The sequence below is a fragment of the Telopea speciosissima genome, chromosome 7 (genome assembly GCF_018873765.1).
Source record: "Telopea speciosissima isolate NSW1024214 ecotype Mountain lineage chromosome 7, Tspe_v1, whole genome shotgun sequence".
Lineage (NCBI taxonomy): Eukaryota > Viridiplantae > Streptophyta > Magnoliopsida > Proteales > Proteaceae > Telopea > Telopea speciosissima.
The window spans coordinates 33,503,076-33,527,309 of NC_057922.1; the positions used below are offsets into that span (position 1 = coordinate 33,503,076).

General features: G+C 40.6%; 1 protein-coding gene across 2 annotated transcripts in view; it reads right to left on the minus strand.

The window, feature by feature from the left end:
* Positions 1-1,151: 1,151 nt before the first annotated feature.
* Positions 1,152-24,234, minus strand: part of LOC122668050 (sucrose nonfermenting 4-like protein) — a 71,949-nt gene continuing 48,866 nt past the window's right edge. For both annotated transcript variants that reach the window (XM_043864587.1, XM_043864588.1), the window contains 6 exons: positions 18,903-19,035; positions 18,656-18,829; positions 16,690-16,753; positions 16,326-16,395; positions 1,706-1,823; positions 1,152-1,612 (listed from right to left, as the gene is read on the minus strand). In XM_043864587.1, the coding sequence (XP_043720522.1) occupies positions 1,521-1,612; positions 1,706-1,823; positions 16,326-16,395; positions 16,690-16,753; positions 18,656-18,829; positions 18,903-19,035 (651 nt within the window). In that variant the 3' untranslated portion in view covers positions 1,152-1,520. The remainder of the gene's footprint in view (positions 1,613-1,705; positions 1,824-16,325; positions 16,396-16,689; positions 16,754-18,655; positions 18,830-18,902; positions 19,036-24,234) is intronic.

The window sequence follows — 24,234 nt, forward strand, 5'->3', positions numbered from 1 at the left end:
CCCTCTAAGAGATCAAAGGTCCATACCCCTTTCCCTTCAACTCATAATCAGGATTTAAGCATATTTAAACTGTTTTTGAAATCCTGCTGCTCCAACGACTATCTTTGGTATTCTTCTACTATAAACGATCCTTGCTGCTCCCATTGAAATCCAATTTGAAACTTGAATTTTGTTACCACCGGTGCTCCCTGTATGCCGCCAAATCAATAATGGTTGTCATCTCTCCCTTGCAGGGCCTCCAATATGACCCTCTTCCTCTGATCACTCTTCTTGTGAAATTTTTTTCTGTATAACTAAATCATTGCGTGCTATATCCTCTTCTGCAGTTATCCTCTTCTGCAGTTTACAGGTTCCCTTTCTCCCTAATCTCCATTGTAACGAACTAAAACGAGGTATATGGTGATCAACAATCTCTTTCTATCCATCAACTGATCTATCTCCATTTGGATCAGGCGATTTCATTCCTGCACCGTCTCCAACAATCTATGCAACCTAGTGCTTTCTTTCCTTTCCCCTCCCTGTTTTCTTGATTCCTCTTTCTTCTATTTCATGGTTGTTCCAATTCTTGTGATCTTTCTTTGAACTGACCTCTATTACACTTCAGTGTGAACCAAAGAACAGAAAGACATAACTCAGTGAGTTTCACATGACTTGGACAAAACCAATGATTCAATGGAAAATTAGGGCAACTTAGACCGAGTCATGAAATTTTTAAGCCTGGCCAATTCTTCATGAATCTAGTCAAGTTTCAAGATTTTTTGACTTGCTCGAGTCAACCTAGTTTTCCAACCGTGGATTTCACAGCAGGGTTCAAGAAGATTTCATGGTTTTCATGTTTCAGCTTAATAATCAGAGTTTTCACCACTTAAAATATCAAACACCAAGCCTCATGGTTAAGGCAGAAGCAATCTTTGGTCAAAGCATGACAGGCTGAGAGCAACCTGCCCCAAAAAATTAAAGGGTAAACAATCCCCATATGAATTCACTTTAGAGAATAATAATACAACTAAGACTGCCACTAGCATAGAAAATGAAATTACACTCAACTGACCACAAAATAGCCCCACGCAATTCTCAACCGTGTCTTCAAGTAGCAACTTCCACTTGGTAGGAAAGACACCATTTTTCTTTTTATCATTTTTTATGGGGGGGGGGTGGGGAGGGTGGTGGTGGTGATAATTTCTAGCTCTTGACAAATATGGGAGCTTATATCAGCAGCACAGTTTAGTAGATAATAATTAGAGTAGGGCAATGGATAACGACGAATAAGGGGCTAAAAATTTTCAAATCCTCACTTTACAGACCTTTTAGCTTTGTAGCCTAAGCAGACCAAGCTCAGAAACATGAGGCCCATCCAATCAAAGACCCATAGAATAAATGAGGTCATTCACCTAAACGAACAACAGGGAGGCAAGGGCCATAGGGGACTAAAGCAGGTGGAAAGCTTCATCAGAATTAGTATGGGTTCTCCAAAGCGACCACGCAAATCCTTTCATAAGAAATTTGGGATTGGCTTCCACCTAACCAAGCAAAAACCTGAACACGTCGCTTAACGAAATAATACCTTCCACGCGTTTGCTGCCAGCCTCCACAATGACAAGTCGCCTCACCCCTGAAAACACAAATGGTTGAAGAATTTTGCTAAGACATCCATATGGAGGCTAGCTAAAATTTTTGCTTATGGCAAACATGAGAGAGATTTTACCTGGATTTGCTAACCGCTCCATCACTTTATGTAGAGGGTCAGATCGCAGGCACATCTGGCATCTCTGTCCATTGAAGAAGCTGTAAGGCGAGCTAGCATCTTGTCCCAGTTGCAATGCCTTCAAATTAACAAGCAGAAGGTTTGAGTTGTCAGATGTGGAAAAAAGAAACTTGTCAGACATCAATATTCATGCATTTGGTATCATTCTTCATCATCTCAACCATACTTCAGCTCAGCCATTCACCAGAGGAACAGTATCATATCAGACAAAATGCACACTCAGCTAATATTAGACTTACAATGTTGATGCAAGCTTCCACTAAATGTTTTGTCATACACTTAGAATTATATAACGAAACTAAAATTGCCAAACGCTAATTCAAACTCAACAGTCCTCTTCAATACTTTATACCAAGGCAGGGGCCTAGTTAAATTGCCAAAAACCCCAGAGTAACAAAAACACCACAAGCTTATCCTATCAAAGGCATGACTACAAAAGATGAACAAATCTTTATCTATCTATCTATCTATATATATATTAACAATCTTTAAGTGGATGCATGTTGCTTTCTTTTATCTGATTTTCGAAAGTATGATTACGTTTGGTAAAGTATACCAAGTGTTCATGGGTTTGAGTCTGGAAACAGCCTCTCTGCGAAATCAGGGGTAAGGCCGTGTACCTTATGACCCTTTCCAGACCCCGCAGTGGCAGGAGCCTCGTGCACTGGGTACATCCTTATAATGAAGTTTGGTTAAGCTTTGACATTATGCTAGATTTAAAAAAGAATCAACAATAATCATATTAGAGCAACAAAGAATCAACAATAAGCTTCAGCTAATGAATAACCAAGTATACTTTGAATATGTACTTTTGCCTGCTGCTGAACCTAAAATTCCAAACAAGAAGCAGTTAGGGATAGCTAGGAGTGGCATCAATAACGGTTTAGCCTAATCAAATAACAGCCCAACTAATCTACACTATAATTCAAACCAAACCCAACACTCAGCAGGCCAAAAAGGTCAATGATGCAGTGAGTGCGCTCCATGGTCAAGAACGGGAGGGGCTTTAGTTCCACATTGGTCGGGTAGTGTATGGCTACTGGGTTTATGACCTTGGAAAGGCCTCTCCACCTTAAAGCTCGGGTTTTTGGGTTGGACGCCATTAAATGGAATCAGAGCGGCCGGGCCTTGGTGTAACAGTACAGGTTGCGTACATTATGACCCTTCCCAGATCCTACAGTGGTGGGAACCTCGTGCATTGGGTACGACCTTTTTTCAGAGCGGGTTGTCTTTGCACGGCTATGTGGGGGTCCATGGCCCAAAGCTAGGGGAGTTTATCCAATGAACGCGCTCCATGGCAAGGAATGGGAGGGGTTTTATTCCCACATTGGTCGGGTAGTGTACACCTACTAGGTTTATGACCTTGGAAGGGTCTCTCCATCCTGAAGCTCAGGCTTTTGGATTGGATGCTATTAGGCAGGAAATATACCCGAGTAACTAAGCTCAACCCATCCAATTGCCACCTGTAGCTAGCACACTATTGTTTTTCCGTGGCATTTATATATAATACATATTAACATTAAACAAAAATGGTTACAAAAAATAGCAAAATTCGTGTTGTACAAGCCCTACGCTACTGGCGACATTATCTTTTACCACAAGAATTTGTGTTGTTTTCCAATCACCGAGCTCTAGGATACCTGAGCAGTCAAAAGAAGCTAAACCCCAGACATGCAAAGTGGGTTGAGTTTCTCCAAGAGTACATCTTTGTCCCCATAACATAGGTCTTTTATTGAGAATACAACAGTGGATATTAAGTTGGAAGAATATGTTCCTCCTTCCCATAAGTGCAAAAAGTCGGGTTAATGTGCTACTCCATACGATGAGTGTTGAGGTTGTGGGATTTGAGTGAGTTAAGGAATAGTACTTCACTTCGAGATTTCTTGATCTGGGAATTGCATGCTGCTGGAGTTGTCGGTCATTTTGGCCGACACAAGACCATTGCCCTTGTTGAGGACTGATTTTACTGGCCAAGCTTGAAAAGCGATGTAGCTAGAGTTGTTAGCTAGTGTAGGACATGTCAGACTGCTAAGCAACAGAAACAGAACACTAGCCTATATACCCCTCCTCCAGTACCTCACACGCCATGATTCTGTCTTTGTGGTTGTACACCACTTCTCGAAGATGACGCACTTCATTTCGTGCTTCAAAACTTTTGATGCGTCTGTCATCGCAAAGCTCTTATTTCAGAAGAATGTCGAGTATCATGGGTTACCAAAGACCATACTGTCAGATATGGATGTCAAGTTTACTAGTCATTTCTGGAGGACTTTGTAGCGAATCTTGGGAACTAAACTTCGTTTTTCTTCAGCTTTCCACCCTCAGACTGAGATCATTAATAGGAGTTTAGGTAACTTGTTGCGTTGCCTCATAGGTGAGCATCTTATTAGTTGGGATCGTGTTTTTAGCCAAGCTAAGTTTGCGTATATCCTTTCCAAGAACCGAACCACCGGACTTTCCCCTTTTGAGGTCTGTTTAGGTTACTAGATTAAGATCCCCATAGATCTTGTCCCTACCATGTCTAGCTATAGGACCTCCCAGTCAACCAAGTCTTTTGTGCAACATATCCATAATTTGCTTGCAAAGATTAGACGCAGGATCATATTGAGCAATGACCAATATAAATCTAGGGCAGATGTACATCAATGACTACAAGAATTTCGAGAGAGTGATATGGTGATGGTTAGGATTAGATTGCAGCGCTTTATCAAAGGAAAATCAGGCAAGCTACATGCTCGTAGTGCAGGTCCATTCAAGAGTCTTAAGGGTAGATGCTAATGCATATGTACTTGAGTTGCCAGCTGATATGGGAATCAACAATATTTTCAATGTAGAGGATCTTGTTCCCTACCAATGGCCTGTCTCTTTCTATCCAGATGATCTTGATGGTTTTCCTTTTACCAATGCTGACCTACTTCCCAGACTACCCCACTTCCTGCTACTTCTTTACCCCTATACCCCAGTTTGATCATAGAGTTGAAGAAGTTGAGGATATTATTGATGAGGAAGTTGTTTCTACACGCACTGGCGGTTCCAAAGAGTTCTTGGTCAAGTGGCGTAGACGACCCGAGATTGACAGTACATGGATTACTATTGAGGAGCTACATCAGCTCAACCCAGACATGCTTGAGCACTATGCGAGTAGATCTCAACCATCCACTACTGCTCTGTGGATTGATGACGAGTTCTGCGGCAACCGTATTGCTAGAGCGCAGCCTATGGATCCCATTTGCAGCAGCTTTTAACATTAGCTAGTGATTCTGATTTATGTTTTCTATTTATTTACTATTTCTATTTCTGTTTCAGTTTATGAGTGTATGTGAGGAGTGGTGTTCTTTTCTTTTTTTTTATGATGTAATTGTCCCATTTTCCCTCCCCCCACCCCCCGTCTTTTATTTATTTATTTATTTATTTGTCTTAACTACCTCCTGTAACCACCCACCCCAGACCCCACGGTTTGGCTTGTGTCCCCTTTTTAGTGCCTCTTTGGCAAGGCTGTAACAGAAGAGATGAAGAATTAATGAAGAATGGAATTGCTTCCCCCCATGCGTGAGTCTCTCCCTCCCTCTTCTTCTGCTTGTCTCGATCTTCTTCTAAGTCCTGCTTCCTACTCCTCCTATTTCTGTTCTCTCTATCTCTCTTTCCCCCCCCCCCCCCCAACGAGTTCTGTCCCCTCCCCTTATGTTGCTGCCTTCTTTTTCTCCAACACCCCCTGTTAGAGTTTACGTAATGGGGGTATTTCTGTAACTGGTTTATTGTATTGTGCCTTAAGTTGTATTTTGTCTCCTTTTTTTCTTTTTAACCTTTTACCTCCCTAGGGAGGTGTATGTAGTTCCAGCAGTTGATTAATGAAGAATATAGGGAAGAGAAATCGATTCTATCTCCCATACGGTTGTGCTCATTTCTCTTCTCAGCCCTTACCCTCTTAGTTCTTTTCTTGAATCAATCCTAGCTCATTTCTAATTTGGTATCAGAGCTTGGTTTGAGAGTTGACCAAATTTGCATCTCCTTTTTACCACTCTTTGGAACCCTAGAAAAGTAGAGGTTCCAATCTATACCATGTAAGATAATACTCTTAGAGGATCTATTGGAGTTCTACCATCAACTACAAGACATAATGGAGCAAGATTTGGGGCTGTGAAGCTCAATTGAAGAACAAGAAGCCCTAGACAGTGTTACCGCCAGCCCCTCTTTCATGTGTGTGTTTCTCTCTCATCAAGCCACCATATGAAGGGTGAATAGGCTTGATAAAATCGCCCTGATGTTATGTTTCTTACCCATCAAGTCTTGATTGCTGAAAATAAAGTGCTATGGGAGCACAACTCATTTCCTCAGAGACTCACAGGTACCACCAGCTTCAGTGTTTCTCCTATGTTTCGTCTAAAACGCCTTGTGGTTTGTTAAATGGTTGCTGTTGATTGGAGAGTTGGATTTTGTGAGGCTTACTTGTTGCTATGGAAAGATGCTACATTGTCAAAGGTGCATTTGATTTGATTATCTTCAAGGAACTGCTGTTTGTTTGCTTGCTGGAATTTTTTGGGTAGAGTGTACTCCCCATTTGATTAAGGTTTCACTTCGATTCCCTAAGTGTGTGTGTGTGTATCATGTCTGGGTCTGAGGTCAGTGGACTTGTAGAAGCTTTGGCTAGTAGTATGGGTGGTACCAACCCCAGTATGACCTTTTTTGAGAATCCAATACCCAGATTTCCCTTGTGAAGTTGGATACTACCAACTATTTGGACTGGGCTCACTCTGTGAAGTTGTCTCCATGAAGTAAAGGGAAACTGGGGTACATTACTGGTTCTATTAAGGCCCTTGCGTTGACTGATCTCACACATATGAAATGGGAGACCGAGAGAACTCAACCGTTATGACTTAGTTAATTTTCTCCATGAAACCTGAGATTGGTAGAAGATTTGAGGAAAGAGATTGCCAAGGAAATTTGGGATAGTGTTTCTAAGACTTTTGACCGAGTGAGAGACTCAGCAAAAATCTATCAACTCCTTCAAAAGGTCACAATGAAGCAAGGTGACCAGAGTATTTCTGAATACTACAGCACTATCATTGCTCTCTGGGAGGAGTATGATCATTATAGGGACCTCCAGTTGTCCAACCCACAGGATGAGGCAAAGGTGTATATAGAACACTTGAGCATAGTCGTCACAACGTCTAGGTGACCCAAGGCGTTGGAGAGGGCCCCAATTCAAGGCAACACGAACTAGGCGACCCAGGCGTCCAAGGCGCCTGGACGCCTAGGCGACGCCTTCACAACTATGCATTTGAGAAGGAACGTGTTCTGATTTTACTTGGTGGGCTTAATCCAGAATTTGAGCCAATTCGACTGCATATTTTGGGGCGGTCACCTCTTTCATCTTTAGATGAAGTGTGTAGCTATTTACAGAGTGAGGAGACCAGAAGAGTCTCCATGGACACTGCACTATCCTTGGAGATCTGCCCTTGCCTCTAGTTCTCACAGAGATTGGCGAGGTCGGGGGAGAGGCCTAGGGCCACCCCGTGGACATCACAGAGAAAGGTTAAATGCGATCATTGTGGGAAATTGGGGCACACTAGAGAGAGATGTTGGGGTGCTTCATGGTCATCCCCCTGGTATGCCAAGTGGTTCCACCAGTATGCGTGGTGGCAAGAGAGGGGGAGCTCGAGCCCACACTGTGACAACTGACATTGAGTCTGTGGGACACCCATGTGGAATACAGGCAGATCCTACCTCTCTTTCTAGAGAGGATATTACAACGCTCCGTAAAATGATATCTCAACTTGGCCATTCTTCTGCTGCTCCTATAGGGTTAGACTCCCCAGTCTCAGCCTTGCAGGTCTCTACATTTGCTCCTTCCACTGCTCCTTCATGGGTCATTGACTCTGGTACCACCGATCACATGACTGGTATGTCTCACAGTGTTACGATTCTTACTCTATTTGCTCTAGTAGGGATAAGGCTAGGGTTGTTGATGGTTTTCTTTCTTTTATTTCTGGTAAGGGTAGTATTTAGGTTACTTCCTTTATATTTCTCTTGACTCTGTCCTTCATGTTCCTAACTTTGCCAATAATCTTTTATCTGTCAGTCATCTAACCAAATTCTTGAATTGTTGTGTCACTTTCTTTCTTTCTTATTGTCTCTTTCAGGATTTGGTGACAAAAAGGATTATTGGCAATGGACATGAGGAGAAAGGACTTTACCTACTTGAGCCCTGCACACCTGTTTTGCCTACTGCTTAGTCCTATGTATGTGTGGCCGGAGTGACAACAGTACTATGGATTTTGTGATGCTTTGGCATCAACATTTAGGCCACCAATCTTTTGTTGTTATGAGAAAACAATTACCACACTTAGTTTACTTCTTTTTCTTCTTCTCATGTTTTCAATGCGAACCATGTATTTTTGCTAAACATTGTTGTTCATCGTATCCTTATCATTGTAATAGATCCATTGTTCCTTTCCATATTGTGCATTCTAATGTTTGGGGACCTGATCCCACTACCTCTTTGTCTGGTTATCGTTATTTTGTTTCCTTTGTTGATGAATTTTCCCAATCCACTTGGACCTTTAAGATGAAATAAAAGAGTGATGTCTATGATACTTTTAAGAATTTCTATCAACTGATTTGTACTCAATTTGGTACTCGTATTCAAATAGTTCGTTCTGATAAGGGGGGTGAGTATATGTATGGGGGTCTTGAACAGTTTTTTACTGACAATGGCATTGTCCATCAAGTTGCTTATGTTGACACCCCTCGACAAAATGGGGTGGCTGAGAGAAAAAATAGCCATCTGTTGGAGATCACTAGGAGTCTCCTGTTTGGCATGCATGTCCCAAAGATATTTTAGTCTGATGTACTTCTTGATGCTGCCTTCTTAATCAACCGCATGCACACTCAGCTTCTTGGCTCCAAACCTAACATGGAATCCTTATCACCTCAGGTCCCTGCTTTCTCCCTTCCTCAAATGCCTTTTCCTTGGCTATTCCTCCTCTACCAAGGGGTATAAGTGCTACCACCCTTCCTCCTGGAGGTGACTTCTCTCCAATGATGTCACCTTCTTTGAATACATCCCTTTCTTTACTCCTCCTCAGCATCCTCTTCAGGGGGAGACAAATGGGAGTGAACAGGCTGCTGATGTCACCCCCTCTCTTCCACCTTTATCTATCTCCCCATTCTTGCTTGATATTGGGAAACATAAGGAAGTGGATGTTGTTGACATTGATACTCATTCAGGTGTTGATGCAAGGAATGAAAAAGAGTTAGATGTGTATAAAAGAGGTGAAGGCTTGAAGGAAAAGAGGACCTACCAAGAGTCCTCTTTGGATCCACATCCTGATCTCCACCTTCCTCAGCCAGTTAATCCCCCTTCTCCTACATCTGAGTTAAATCTTTCCATTGCCTTTCGGAAGGGAAAGAGAGCTTGTACTAGCCCCATAGCCAAGTTTGCTTCCTATGATACTATTTCTCCTACAGGTATTACCTTTTCTATGGCCCTTTCCTCTTCTTCCATTCCCAAGAATGTTACTGAGGCCATGTCCAACCCAAAGTGGAAGGAAGCCGTGTCTGAGGAAATGATGCAAGTTCATCATAGAAATTGGCTTATTTCTTTAGAAATAGGCCAAGGGTTGGGTTATATACATATTGGGCCTTTGTTCCAAGGGTTTTCTATGTATTAGGCCACTTTAATGAGCCTAAACTAGGGGTATATAGGTTGCATACGGGATTAGCCCAATACTTAGTTTATTTTTATATTTTTTAATTGAACCGGTTCAAATTGGTTGCATCCAATTGGTTCAATTTAAGTGATCATGTGACTTGGTTAAGTGGTCATGTGACAACTTAAGTGGTCATGTGATGTAAGTTGGGCTGGATTAGGACTCTATAAGTCTAGCCATGTTTTGAGTCTATTTCCTTTAGTATTCTAGTTTCCTAGTCAGTTTAAATTACCTAATAGGTTAGGGATAGGGTTAGGCCATTCCTTTTTAGTGTCTAAGTCTATTTTTGAGTCTTCTATATAAGTTTGTAAGGGAGGTCAGCATTACATACGAATTTGATTAATAAAAACTCAGCTTTATGCTTGTTGCCTTTGTTGCTGCCTTTGCTCCATCGTGAGTGTGCCTTGTGAGTAATATCAAGGTGAAGGGATTGGTGGATCTCCAATCGACTCCTTGCATCGTGAAGATCGGGAGGGCTGCTACTTATCTCCTTGCATCTTTAGATCGGGAGACCCCATTGTTCATCTTCAAAGTTGCTGCCATTGAAGATCTCTTCAAATCCAGTAAGTTTGAATCTGAACTTTGTTTAAACCTTTTTCTTCTCACTCCTACCCTAACTAGGATTCCTCCATAAATTCAAATCTGTCCATTAGTTTCAAACCAAACTTTCAGCATACATTCCTTACATCATTATTGACATTCGATCCAAGTTTCATCAAACTCCCACCACCTTAAACCCTAGAATCCCCTACTCCTACCTCCATAAGGAATTGTCTCCAATAACCTTATCTTGCTGTCCAACTCATCTAACCTACTTCCATTCACTCAAACATCATAAAACCTATACCATTAGACTTCCCTACACCTGCCTATCATTACCATATAAGACAACCCTAACCTAAACCTAACTTAACCCTAATTTTGACCTAAAATTCAATTCTGCCCAAAATTGCAGAATTTCAAAACTCATCCAAACCCTAATTTTTTTATACCATAATAGCTCTCTAGACCTGCCCATTAATACCCTATAAACCCCTTTCCCAATATCCAACCCTAACCCTAGTTTTACCTTAAATAGCCCCAAATTTGCCTAATTAGCAAATAGCTCCAGAATTCTGATCTTACCTGGCTCCTATTAGGGCTTGCCTATATAGGACTACATCAGGAAATGATGGCCCTAGAGAAGAATGGTACTTGGACAATAGTTGATCTTCCCAGGGGGAGAGTTCTAGTTGGATGCAAGTGGGTCTAAACAATTAAGTACCGATCCGATGGTGTTGTGGAAAGATATAAAGCCCGGTTGGTGGCCAAAGGGTACAGTTCAGTGTATAGCATTGATTATCAGGAGACATTTGCTCTTGTGGCCAAACACAACTCGATAAGAGTACTCCTATCATGCCAATAGAGATTGGCCAATGTATCAATTAGATGTAAAGAATGCCTTTCTCCACGGTGACCTAGAAGAGGAATGGTATATGCAACCTCCACCTGGTTTGAAGTTTCCCTCAGTTGAAGGGAAAGTGTGCCTCTTGAAAAAGGCACTTTATGGCCTCAAACAGTCTCCTGAGGCTTGGTTTGAACGATTTAGACAAGCTATTCTAAGGAATGGGTAATCCCAGAGTCAGGCCGACCACACTTTATTTACCCGGCGAGATAATGGTACTATCACTGCTCTTATTGTCTATGTTGATGGCATTGTAATGACTGGTAATGACAAGTCTGAGATAAGCAGATTGAAATCATACTTGGCCCAACAATTTAAGATTAAAGATCTTGGACTCTTTAAGTACTTCTTAGGAATTGAAGTGTCAAGATCAAAGAAGGGAATCGATATTTACCAAAAAAAGTTTGTGCTCGACTTGTTGAAAGAAATAGGGATGTTGGGTTGTAAACCAACAAACTCTCCAATTGATCAAAACCACAATTTACTGAACATTGTAGAACCCCTCTTATAGATGCAGGAAAGTACCAGAGATTGGTTGGAAAACTAATCTACCTTTCTTTGACTCGGCCAGACATTACTTATACAGTTGGAATGGTGAGCCAATTTATGCATGCTCTCAAGAGTGGGCGTGCAGAAAACCTAGGACCGGTATCCAGTAACTTTAGAGAGGAAAAAAGAGAGGAGAAGATGGAGGAAGAGTGTGCAATAGATTATGTTAGCTCTCAGTAATGTGAGAGAAGTCTCTTCTCCCCTTGTCTTATTTATAATAAAATCAATAGAAAGTTACATTAGAAAAGGAAACTAATTCCTTGTCAGCCAAGGAGAGAAAATAGGAAATTAATCTAATAAGGAAACAAGAGAATCTAACTTAGAGTAGGAAACATAGCAAAGAAATAGCAACTAGCCTATGTAATCACGATAGGGACAAACCCCCTACTTGTGATACATATCTCAACACTCCCCCTCAAGTTGGAGTATACATATACATATATCAAAAGAAAGCACCAGCTTGGAACAATAAGAATAGAAAAAAATAAATGCTACACCAGTCTTGAACAGTAGTCGTAGACTCCAGTGAGCACAGAGAGAACTCTAATCACCATAAAGCACACACTCCAAACATTCCAACACTCCCTCTCAAGTTGGCGCATAGAAAGCACACATGGCCAACTTGAACGAAATAGAACGAAGCATCATTCCAAATTGTCACAGCAATGTCTGGCAATACTTCACTCTCCCCCTCACAGCAAATACAACCCAATTACTAAAGATACCCAACGGCAACGGTCGAAACAAATTGGTCTTCTATGTTTTGCATAAATGTTCTACAATGTCTGCAAGGTTCTGCAAGTTCTGCAATGTCTACAAGTTTTTACATGTTCTGCAATGGAATTGTACACAATCTCCCCCTCACGTGTAGTAGTACACGGGGACAATTAATGGAGATGATGTAAAGGATAATGGCAAAAATAGTAATTTTCCAGAATTTTCCAAAGGTGCTATGGGTAATTAAAAAGGAAGGAATGGTAAAATTATAATTTACCAGAAATTTCCAAAGGTGTTATGGGTAAATACCAAAGGTAAGGGATATGAAGGGAATTAGAATTATTGCAAGAAGAATGGCAGAATTGCAATTAAATTGAAATCCAAGAGGCATTTGGTAGATAATACCGTAACAATAGCTATCAAAGGTACAAGGGGGAGTGGCAATTTGGTAAATAATCAAAGCACACACCCCAATTAAGAAAAGATTGGCATGCTGGTAAATAACCAGAATTTTTCAAGGGCTTTTGGTAAACACAAAGCAATGGGATGCAATAGGAATTACTAGTTATTAAGTAGGGTCAATCTTGGAAGCAAATGTAAGTGATGGATAAAAGCTGAAGTAGGATTAAAGGCAAGGGCAAATTAGGAAAGTGATAAAATAGGGAATATAATAACTATGTGGATTGTATGGATGATATGATAGACATGGGGGACATGTGTGACATAGGGTACATAACTGACATGAGATAATAATGAGGTTTGAGAAACCAAATAAAGTAAAAGAAACCCATCCATCCTAAACGACACTGCATACCAATATACCAATAAGAGGAAATAAAAAGGGTGGGCACCACGAATAATGGTAATTTGGTAAAAGGCAAAGCAGAAACTACCAAGATAAAAAATAAAAAAAAAAGAGGGTTGCGTCTTCAACCTTGCAACCGAGAAATCTGGGAAAGAACAGCTTCAACCTTGCAACTGAGAAACCAGGGAAAGGAGGAGGCGTCAGAGACCAGATTCGAGACGGAACCCAATACCCTCATCGACTTAAACCTATCCGGCGCAGATCAGAAACCTCTAACAACCAGCGAACGAGAACAGTGAAGAAGATTTCTTCTTCCTCACAACATGCAAAGAGAACCGAGCAAAAATTGGGCAGGTCCTTCAACAAAAGCAGGTTCTTTAGAAGCAACTACAGCCCAGAACCAGATTCTTTATTAATCGATCAACAAATTAGTATGTAGTCTGCAACGCATCTCAGCGGAAGAGCAAAAATCAGATTTGAAATCTGATGTAGAGTTTTCAGAATCGAATAAATCTTCAACAGAGAGATTCGAACATCGACGATGGAACCAACAGTAGCAAAACCAGAGTAAAATCAAATAATTCAGCACCAGCAGTATACGAAAGTCATACGAACTCAATAAATGAAACCCTAGTTCTTCTTCTTCAAAACAGAAACCCAAACCGACTCTCAAAACGGCAATCACAAATAGGAACAAGTACTGGTTACAACAGCTCTGATACAATGTAGAAAACTTAGGACCTGTAACCAGTAACTTTAGAGAGAAGAAAAGAGAGAAGAGAAGATGGAAGAATACTGTGCAATAGATTATGTTAGCTCTCAATAACGTGAGAGTAGTCTCTTCTCCCCTTGTCTTATTTATAATAAAATCAATAGAAAGTTACATTAGAAAAGGAAACTAATTCCTTGTCAGCCAAGGAGAGAAAATAGGAAACTAATCTAATAAGGAAACAAGAGAATCTAACCTAGAGTAGGAAACATAGCAAAGAAATAGCAACTACCCTATGTAATCACGATAGGGACAAACCCCCTACTTGTGATACATATCTCAATAGGGTGCTTAGATGTTGTTTATCGCATCATCAGGTACTTGAAATCTTCTCCAGGAAAAGGACTTCTATATGCCAAGCACAACCATTTGAGGATAGAGGGCTACACTGATACTGATTGGGCTGGTTAAGTTCCTGATAGACCATCTACATCAGGTATACTGTACTTATATGGGTGGTAATCTGATTACATGGAGGAGTAAAAAACAACCAGTTCAAGCTAGGTCCAGTGCAGAGGCAGAGTTTAGAGCAATGGCTCATGGAGTTTACGAACTCATATGGTTGAGGCGGTTAGTCCAAGAGTTGGGATTTGATACTGAGGGACCTATGCAGCTCTATGCCACTATTGTGATAACAAGGCTGCTATAAGTATTGCTTATAATCCTGTTCAACATGACCAAACAAAGCATATTGAAGTAGACAGACACTTCATCAAAGAGAAGTTTGACTTTGGGTACAATACTCCCTTTGTGAAGATCAATGATCAATTGGCAGACATATTCACCAAATGACTCATTCCTCACCAATTTAGTACTCTTCTATGCAAGCTGGGTATGTACGACATTTATTCTCCAACTTGAGGGGGAGCATTAGAGCTTATGTATTGGGGGTATTTCTGTAACTGGTTTATTGTATTGTGCCTTAAGTTGTAATTTCTCTTTTTTCTTTTTTACCTTTTACCTCCCTAGGGAGGTGTAAGTAATTCCAGCAATTGATTAATGAAGAATATAGGGGAGAGAAATAGGTTCTTTCTCCCATACGGTTGTGCTCATTTCTCTTCTCCTTCTCTTCTCCTCCTCCTCTTCTCAGCCCTTACCCTCTTACTTCTTCTCTTGAATCAATCCTAGCTCAATTCTAACAACCCCATGATACAGCTATCTAGTTCATTTAATATTCTGCTGTACAGTGAAGTCAACGGACAGAACTACAACTTTATGGAAGCTGTTCACCAACTGCAGCCCCTAAACTCTGAGTGGTTTTCCTACCCTGTTCTTTAATTCTCCTTTCACCTATTGTATGTTATAGTTTCTTCATGTTGAATGTGTTGCTGTCTTAAAATGGATGTTGGCTGCTACTTTTACTTTTTCTTAGTCCTATAATTTTAGGATTCTTGAAAGCTCCTGCATTGCTAGTCTTTGACCAAGTGTTATTTTAATTCTGACCTCTTTAGCATCTAATTGAATATTGCTTAGTTGAATGCTTGTAGCCTATGATTTCTATTGTTCATTGCTCATTATTATTGCTGTTCCTCTCATGTATGTGTATCATGTATGTTGCTGCCCTCCTTAACTAGACAGTCCTTAGGAGTGTTTGGTACCTACCTTAGGATAGCATGTTATCTTTGTAGGAGAATCTAGTTTCTAGGTACTATCCTACATCATATTTACTTTTCTTTGTTTCTGTCCTAACCCACCTTGTGATCCATTTTAGCTAAATTCCAACTGGATTTCCTTGGTTTGAGTTTAGTCTTTGTAAATTGGTATCCGAGCTCAACCACCCAACTGCCACCTATAGCTAGGGGTTTGATGCAGATTCATCACCAAATAGGGCTTTTTTCATTGGGAATAAGTCTAGGGTTGGGTTACATAGAAACCCAAGGGATCAAAGGCCCAACATGTATGTAACCCAACCCTAGACTTATTCCCAATGAAACAAGCCCTATTTGGTGATGAATCTGCATCAGGGTTCAAATACAATATTGATTTTTTTGTAACATTTATATAAAATACATATTAACATAAAAAGAAATCAGGGTGAATTAGTAGACTGTCCAACCTTCCAGTTCTCTATTCGATGATCTGGTCAAACAGTTGCTAAAGGTCAACAGGTTTAAGGGAGAAACAAGTCACAAGGGTGACCAACCTTTTCCAGGACTACCGATCAACAGGCTCGAGTGGCCAGATCAGAAGGGTCTCAGGAAACTTGCCCAAAAATAATAACTATGCAACCGCAAGTGATTGCCAAAATGGATAATTGCAAGTCCCAGCCAGGGTATTCACTTCACTACAAATAAAAGGATGTGTTTAAAACAAAGCAGAGACCCACATGGCAGACAAGTATTGGTATACAGGAATACACCTTCATATCTATGTGCCGAAACTGAGTAATGGACTTGGTAAGATTCGTCTACACACCTATTGCTCTGCTTAATGATAGATAAGCCACAACAAAAACCACAACTAAAGAACTCTTTTTCTTTAAACACTTGACAAAATTATAAATCTTCAAAATCTATGACCATTTGATCCATTTGTTGGATAATTAATAGACTAAAAAATCCAGTTACCTGATGTATACTCATTTCATCGAGATGAATCTGTGCATAAGCTCTATCTTTTGCCAAAGCAGTGATGTCACTGCCAATAAACAAAGCATAGCCGTTCAATACAGAAGTGCTGAAAACTAATTTTTGAGCAAATCAAAGAAAATAACCACCAATCTATTTAATAAAAAAGGGCGTACCCAGTGCACAAGGCTCCCAGGTCTGGTTGGGTCATAATGTACGCAGCCTTACCCCTGCTTTTGCAAAGAGACTGTTTCCAAACTCAAACCCGTGACCACTTGGTCACAATGGAGCAACCTAACTGTTGCACCAAGGCCCGCCCTCTAACCACCAATCTATTTAATACTAGTAGGAAAAAAACAATTACCTTCGCGAGTATATATCCAGTAATGAGTCATTCTCATCGACTATTGGTATTGAACTAACTTGAGCTGCATAGACAAAAACCTTAATAGCATGAGGGACAAAATTCAGTTGAAAATATTTTACTGAAGTACTGAATAGTACTCACAGGTCGTCTGCCAAGAGAGTAGTTATTCTCACTCCCAAATCTCTTAAGCTTTCACCAATATGAAAAGTGTTTTCTTTGAAAAAGTTTGATAAAATATGAAAATGGAGAACATTTTACAACAATAAAAAAAAAAGGTCACTCGAACTCCTGGATTCTGTGGAATTGCTTGATCCCTTAGAAAGTTTACTACGATAATGAGTTGTGCTTGTTCATTAATCTTTGATGACAGACTGCTTTTGTGGTTTAAGGTATTAAGCACATCCTACATTAGTAAACAATGAAACAGTGAAAGATTACATTGCACATTCATTTGTCTATAAAATGACAAATTTATATATGTTTATGACTTAACCCTACGATATTTTTCTTATCTATAGTCTCTAACATATGAATGGGGCTGATGAAGTGGAGAGGTCAGAGGTGCTTCTGGAGTGTTGTATGATTGATACATTTCACCAAAACTTAAAAAGGAAATTTTTATAGGACAGTTATAAGACCAGAAATATGGTATGGAGCTGAATGGGTGGTAAAGAAACAACATATAAACAAAATTAAGGTAGCTGAGATGAGGATTTTGAGATGGATGAGTGGTAAAACTAGAGGAAAGATAAAATAAGGAATGAACACTTCAGAGGTAATTTCGGAGTAGCTCAGATACATGATAAGATGAGAGAAAGTTGTTAAAGATGACATGGACATGCGCAACAAAGACCCCTAAATGCACAGGAAAAGAGTGATATGATTCACAGATTGGAAGGAACCAAATGAGTAAGGGGTAGGCCTAAAATGAATTTGAGGGTAGTTAGAAAAGACAGCCATGGATTAGGGTTAGCAGTATGTTCTGAATAGAGTTGAATGGTGAAACACGGTCCATGTAGTTGACCCCATAAGTTGGGATAAGGCTTCACTGAGTTGAGTTGTGTAATCTCCAACATATATGCATGATTGTGTGCAACTTTTTAACTGTTTTGCCAACTTTTGAGGTGACCATTTTTCTATGTCTGATAGTATTAGCAAGTTTTGAACCTACAGTTTCCAAAAGTTAACCTGGTCTCCAGTTTTCTCAACATCTGCCAATGTTTGCACAATTTTCCCACATTATATACCATTCTTTGAGGGACATAACTATTGTTTGGTAGAAAAACTATAAGCTTGTTAACATTGATCTAGAACTCCCAACAACTTGAGGAAACATGCGTACAATATGTTAAGAGAGAAGTAGAAGTCCCAATGCTAGAGGACAATAACTATAGTCTGCCAGTGAGGTTTTGAACCTTGTTAATATGACTTGAACCTCCAAAATATTAGGTCAACATGAATATAATGTTTTGCAAAAGGAAGATAAAGCATTTATTTAAAGGGAAAAAGAGAGAGAGGAGGATAAAGTTTCATGGACTATATAAGATAGCCAAAATAATTCTGAAACAAAATCTGTTCCCACAATTCTCTGCAGGACTTACCTGTGTGATCCTAGTAGTGACATAGTCACATAACCCTGAAAGAACAAAACTTGCAACTACATTAACTAAAAGTTTCCTTTGCAAGATCCACAGTCATAACCCATCTCTGGACTGGTAGAAATGATGTATTCGTCAGTTAACAAACAGGATTGTTACCACTTCAATTAAGAGTAGTGATTACCTAAGAGAAGATCAGCTCCACTCATAATATATCTATGGTAAACTCACCCAACTAAGGACAATTGCAGCACTTAAAATGAGACACCCTAAAGCCAATTGACAGCTAAGCATGGATGAAAACAAAGGAAACATTCGAAAATTTTCAACTAGGGCCAGCAGTTAAGAGGAAACAAGAAAGCTACCTTGAACTAATAGTGAAAGGGCAGAATTAAGAGAAGCATTTGGTCTCAGCATTGCTAATGGTCTTCCATTTGATTCCCCAATTCTTGGAACCCACGTACCCAAAGGAATTGAACAGATTGGCTGTTGCAGGATAGGCAAGGAGCTAGAAGAATGTCTAAAATGCCTGCAAATGCCTGGAAAAGTTAATGGTTCATAGGTTAGTAATAGATCATTTTCCCTTGATTTGCAAACCAAGAAAAAACTTACATTTTAATATTCCTGACAGAGAAGCAAGATGCAGTAGCTCTGGAAATGAACCGTGTTGGATTATGGGAATAGAGGACACCTTGATTTGCAAAATTTTTAATGCAACATCTTTCAGAGAATCAAAGGGCCCAGCCTGCACAGACCATACTGAGGTCATGGAACAACCAAAAAAGGCATTTGAAATCTTACACATGCACTGAATATTAAGAGTGAAGATATTGCATTTTTTAAGAAAAGAAGACGGGAGAAAATCAGAGAAACCCAGCTCCATAGCAAAAAAGAAAAGTCAAAGATTTGATGATTAAATAACTTGGCCTGCAGTGAACATAATGATTTTCAAAAAGGCCTAGACTACTCAAACTGAAGCTGATAGATAAAACTTGGAATCTGGCACTGGGCAAAACATAGGAACAACAAAAACATTGCAATCATATACTGTTTTCTTCCACAGAATTGCATAAAATAAATAAAACCAACAGGAAACAATAACAATAAAAGCAGGGAATATAAGTAACCAGCAAAGATTAACAAAGAAATATGGACAATTTGGTGGAGAGCCGGTTAGGAGAAGGAAGATTCCTGAGAAGAAGCTTTGCAGGGGAAGGGGAAGCACACACACTCACGTAGGCAACCAACAACGTTAGGCATTCAAATCTGTGTTTAACATTGGTTACCATGCAAGTATATAAAGAGAAAAACAAAAGACTCCCAGTTAGATTCTAAAACTGAAATAACTTGCAACTTGTAATTTAAACTCTATCTAACTCTTACATATTCAACCCAAAACAAATAAATAAACTACTTCCAAGTTGGACCGGTTCTTGGTTTGGGACTTGGTTTGGGCCTCTAAATCAACTGTCTCAAAACCGAGGTGCTCTTCTAGAACAAAAGGCATAAAAGAATCCTTATCAATGTAAGCCACCAACAGTTGGGACAATAAGCACTTATATGTCTGTTTTCTTTGCACGTAAACGCTGAATGGCAATCATTGGCATCACAGGAGATCTATCAGAACCACGCCAACGCGGAGAATGTGGTCAGCTAGGTCGTGAATATGCCATGCTAGAATCACACCGAGGTGGAGAATATGGTCGGTTATGCCGTGAAAATGCCATAAATGAACCTATAGCATGTGGTTTGTTGAATGACTTTTGTTGGGGCAAAGACTGTTGTTGACTAGAATTGGGACCCTTAGGAAAAGTGTCTGTAAAAGTCCTCCGAGTGTATGGTCGCTTCAGACTTTCTTCTACTTCATATATTCCACCTATACAACATCCTCCATTGTAGGCAGTCGACTGGATGTGAGTGCAGCACTGAATTGAGGATGCAAGCCATGCGGAACTGTGCCACCAATACTTCTTCATACCACTCAAAATCAGATCGAGGGGCAAAATATTAGAATCTGACAACAAACATCTCAACTGTCATGTTATCCTGTTTCAACTATGCAAACCTGAGGTGCATCGCTGCTTGTAGTCGATAGGCAAGAATCTTTGGTTCATGGCTTCATTCATCTCGGCCCAAGTAGTGACTAACCCAATGCCTCGGGTCCGATTATGTTTTTGTGCTTGATCCACCATACTCGAGCCGTGCCTTTCAACTTGGCCTCTGCAAACAAGACTTTTTGGGCCTAATCCCGAACAAGAAAAACCAGGATTTGTTCCAGCAGCAGGTTCCCCTATTGCCACCTTGTTATGGCTTCGCTAACTCCAGTCAAGCAGTAGTACCTACCATACAAGTAAACAAGCAATGGAAAAGCCTAGTTACAAGGGACGGTCAGAGACCATTCGTACAATCTAAAAAATGTCTCCAAAGTATGAATCCAGTCAAGGTACTGCTCCGGATTGTTGCCCCCATAAAAATCAAGGATGTCCAGCTTTGCTGCTCTTTCATATCCATAATCATCATATCGACCAACTCCATAAGGTGGTGGTGGTGTACCATGAGATGGGTCCGGTGGGACTTAGTTGGAAGAATCCCCAAATTGCATGGGACTCTTTCCTTTATTAGAAGCCACCAGTCGGTCAATCGAAGCTTGCATGGATGTCATCATAGTATGGAAGGAACTGACACTTGCGGTGAGGGTACCGACAAATTCAGTGAGGGTGTAAATTTTTGTGTCAGTCTCACCTTTATAAGAATTGAGCTTGGAGAACCTCATCATTGGCTACCATGGCTAAAATAAACAAGAGAGCACTCAAAGGATAGGGGCAAAACAGTAAAAAAATGGAAATTTTTAAGAGGATGGCAGAATTGTAATTAAAAAAATCTTCAAGGGTTTGTGGAATATAATAGTAGGGAGAGGCAAAATAAGGTTAAGAATTAAAGGTGGGGGGTAAATTAGGATGGAAGGTTAAATTAAAGACAACTTTGAATAAAAGGATGTTCAGGAGGTATAATGGGAAAAGAGGGTTTGAAAAAGGAAACTTATCGTGGGAGAGGTAGGTGACTTCACCTTGGAGTCTTCTTCTGAAACCAGCCGTTGCAAGGTGAGTGCAACAGAGGAAGGCTTGCGACTTCGAAGGAGGCGTGGATGCGAGGGAGGGATGGACACATCTTCTACCAGAAGTGGGACTTCAACTTCGATTAGGACACAGAACCAGCAAAGGTGGGTTTTGGTTTCTTTGAGGAGTTGACTCGTTGCGAGAAAGCCGACCAAGTATGGGTGGAGCTTAACTTGACAACCGGTAGAGATGGTGTCTTCTGTGATCAGGTATGACGTTTTCTTTATTTATTTTTTTTGGAACCCTGGAATGGGGGTTGATCGAAGTCAGGGTAAAGAGGGGGTGATGAAGGTGAATCTGTGGAATCAAAGGGGTAAGTTAGAGTTGCTACGGGGAGATGGGAGAGGGTTGTTGCTAGAATTGAATGGAGGGATGGGTTGGGGTATGATATCACAGGGGGTTTGGAAAAAAAATATATTGACAGAAGGGTGGACGCGAGAGTTTAAAGTCTCCCTTTTTTTTTACCTTGACAGAACTTTGGAAGGAGTATGTTACAATGGGGGACGGAAAGGGAAGATGAGGTGTCGAAAGGTTAGGGAGATGGGTTTACTGTTGTCATTGTAGAATAGTAATGGGAAAAGAGGTTTTGGAAGAAGAAGAATGAGAAGAGAAAGATTGATAGGGAGGGATGCTTCGGCTTTGATACCAAATTTGGTGGAGGGCCGGTTAGGAGAGGGAAGATTCCTGAGAAGAAGCTTTGCAGGGGAAGGGGAAGCACACATAACCACAGACTCACGCAGGCAACCAACAATGTTCTTGTTGAAATAATAGAATGACTTGTGTCTTATGGGACACAGGCCAGCTTTATTTATAATAAGGAGGAGAACATTCTAGAATATGAGTACAAGACAAAAATACCCCTATGACATAACTATGACATAAATACCCTTGTACCCCATTTTACAACACTCCCCCTCAAGTTGGTGCATAAATGTCACATATGCCCAACTTGCCAATGATAGGATGAAAGACCTTAGCACTAAGACCTTTCGTAAAGACATCAGCCAGTTGCTCGTTGATAGGAACAAAAGACACACTGATGAGACCCGAATCCAGCTTTTCCTTGATGAAGTGGCGATCAATTTCCACATGTTTTGTTCGGTCATGCTGATTTGTGGGTTGTGAGCAATGCTGATAGCTGATTTGCCGTCACAATGAAGCCGCATAGGAAGAATGAAAGGTACAGCCAAATCAGTGAGGAGACGCTGAAGCCAAAGAAGCTCACAAATACCATGTGCCATTGCCCTGAATTCTGCTTCAGCACTAGATCTTGTAACCACCGATTGCTTCTTGCTCCGCCAGGTGACAAGGTCACCACCAACAAAGGTGCCATAACCAGAAGTAGACCTATGGTCATCGGGTGATCCTGCCCAATAAGCATCTGTATAAGCCTCAATGCGAAGATGATCATGAGGAGCAAAGAGAATGCCACGGCCTAGGGCAGATTTCAAGTAACAGAGAATATGCAGCACAACATCCATGGGTGAAGAATATGGGTCATGCATGTACTGGCTAACCAAACTAACTGCATAGGCGATGTCAGGACGGGTATGAGAGAGATAAATCAAACATCCGACTAATCGCTGATAACGGCCTTTGTCCACGGGATCACCTTCCTTGCTTACCAAATGGGAATTAACTTCAATGGGAGAGTCAGCTGGCTTGCACCTCAACATACCTGTCTCAAAGAGGAGATCAAACACATACTTCCTTTGAGACAAGTAAATACCACTAGAGGACCTTGCAACTTCAATACCTAGAAAGTAGGGCAACTAGCCAAGATCCTTGATTTCAAATTCCTTGCCCAAGAAGCTCATGAGCCTGGAAATCTCACCAATGTCGTCACCAGTGACGACTATATCATCCTCATTTACTATCAAAACAGCAATCTTTCCACCTGATTTTTTGATAAACAGCGTATGGTCAGCATTGCTTTGAGAATATCCTGCTGCAACCATAGCTTGATGAAATCTCCGAAACCAAGCATGGGGTGATTGCTTCAGCCCATACAGTGCACGCTTCAGCCTGCACACTTTTCCTTGAGTTCGAGAGCTCGAGAAACGAGGTGGAATATCCATATACACTTCTTCCTCCAACTCGCCATTGAGAAAGGCGTTCTTAACATCCAACTAATGAAGATCCCAGCCCAAGTTGCTTCAACAGGTTACAAATTTGTGGTTTTTTTATTTGTTACTTTGACCAAGGAAATTGTTCTCTCATTTGAGTTTCCATTGTTCTCTTGTTTCCCTTACTCTTACTTCCCATTGTTCTCTTGTTTTCCTTATTCTTATCTTCCATTGCTCTCTTTCTTGTTCTGGGAGATTTTCTTTTTGATCCTGCCTGGGATTAGACCTATTCTGGTCCAGTCTTACATTACTTTTAGGGCTAACATGGGGGCTATTTAGGGTTGTGGAAAATTCCTTGTAAGGGATAGAGGTGTGAGGCAAAGACCTCACTTTGTAACCTTGTTTCTCCTTTGCTAGTGAAGATACTCTCACCGACCCATGGCCAAAGGTATCTTGCCTAAGTGCCGAACCACGTAAATCTTTGTGTTGTGATTGCCTGTTGTTTTGTTTTCTTGTGTGTTTCTTTCTTTGTTGCTTCATGATCATGGTTAGGTTTCCAGTTTCAACAGCATCAGCAATCCATCACATACAAAAGATCCAGCCAGTACCATCCAGCATTGATACAGGGTCAGACAATATCACCAATCTGATACCCATCTATGAAAGTTTGGAAGGAGTCCAAGCAAAGCTGAATAACCCACAAACAATAGCAACACACATTTCAAGAATGAGTAAGGTGATTTTCATCTGCTTGAAAGCTGA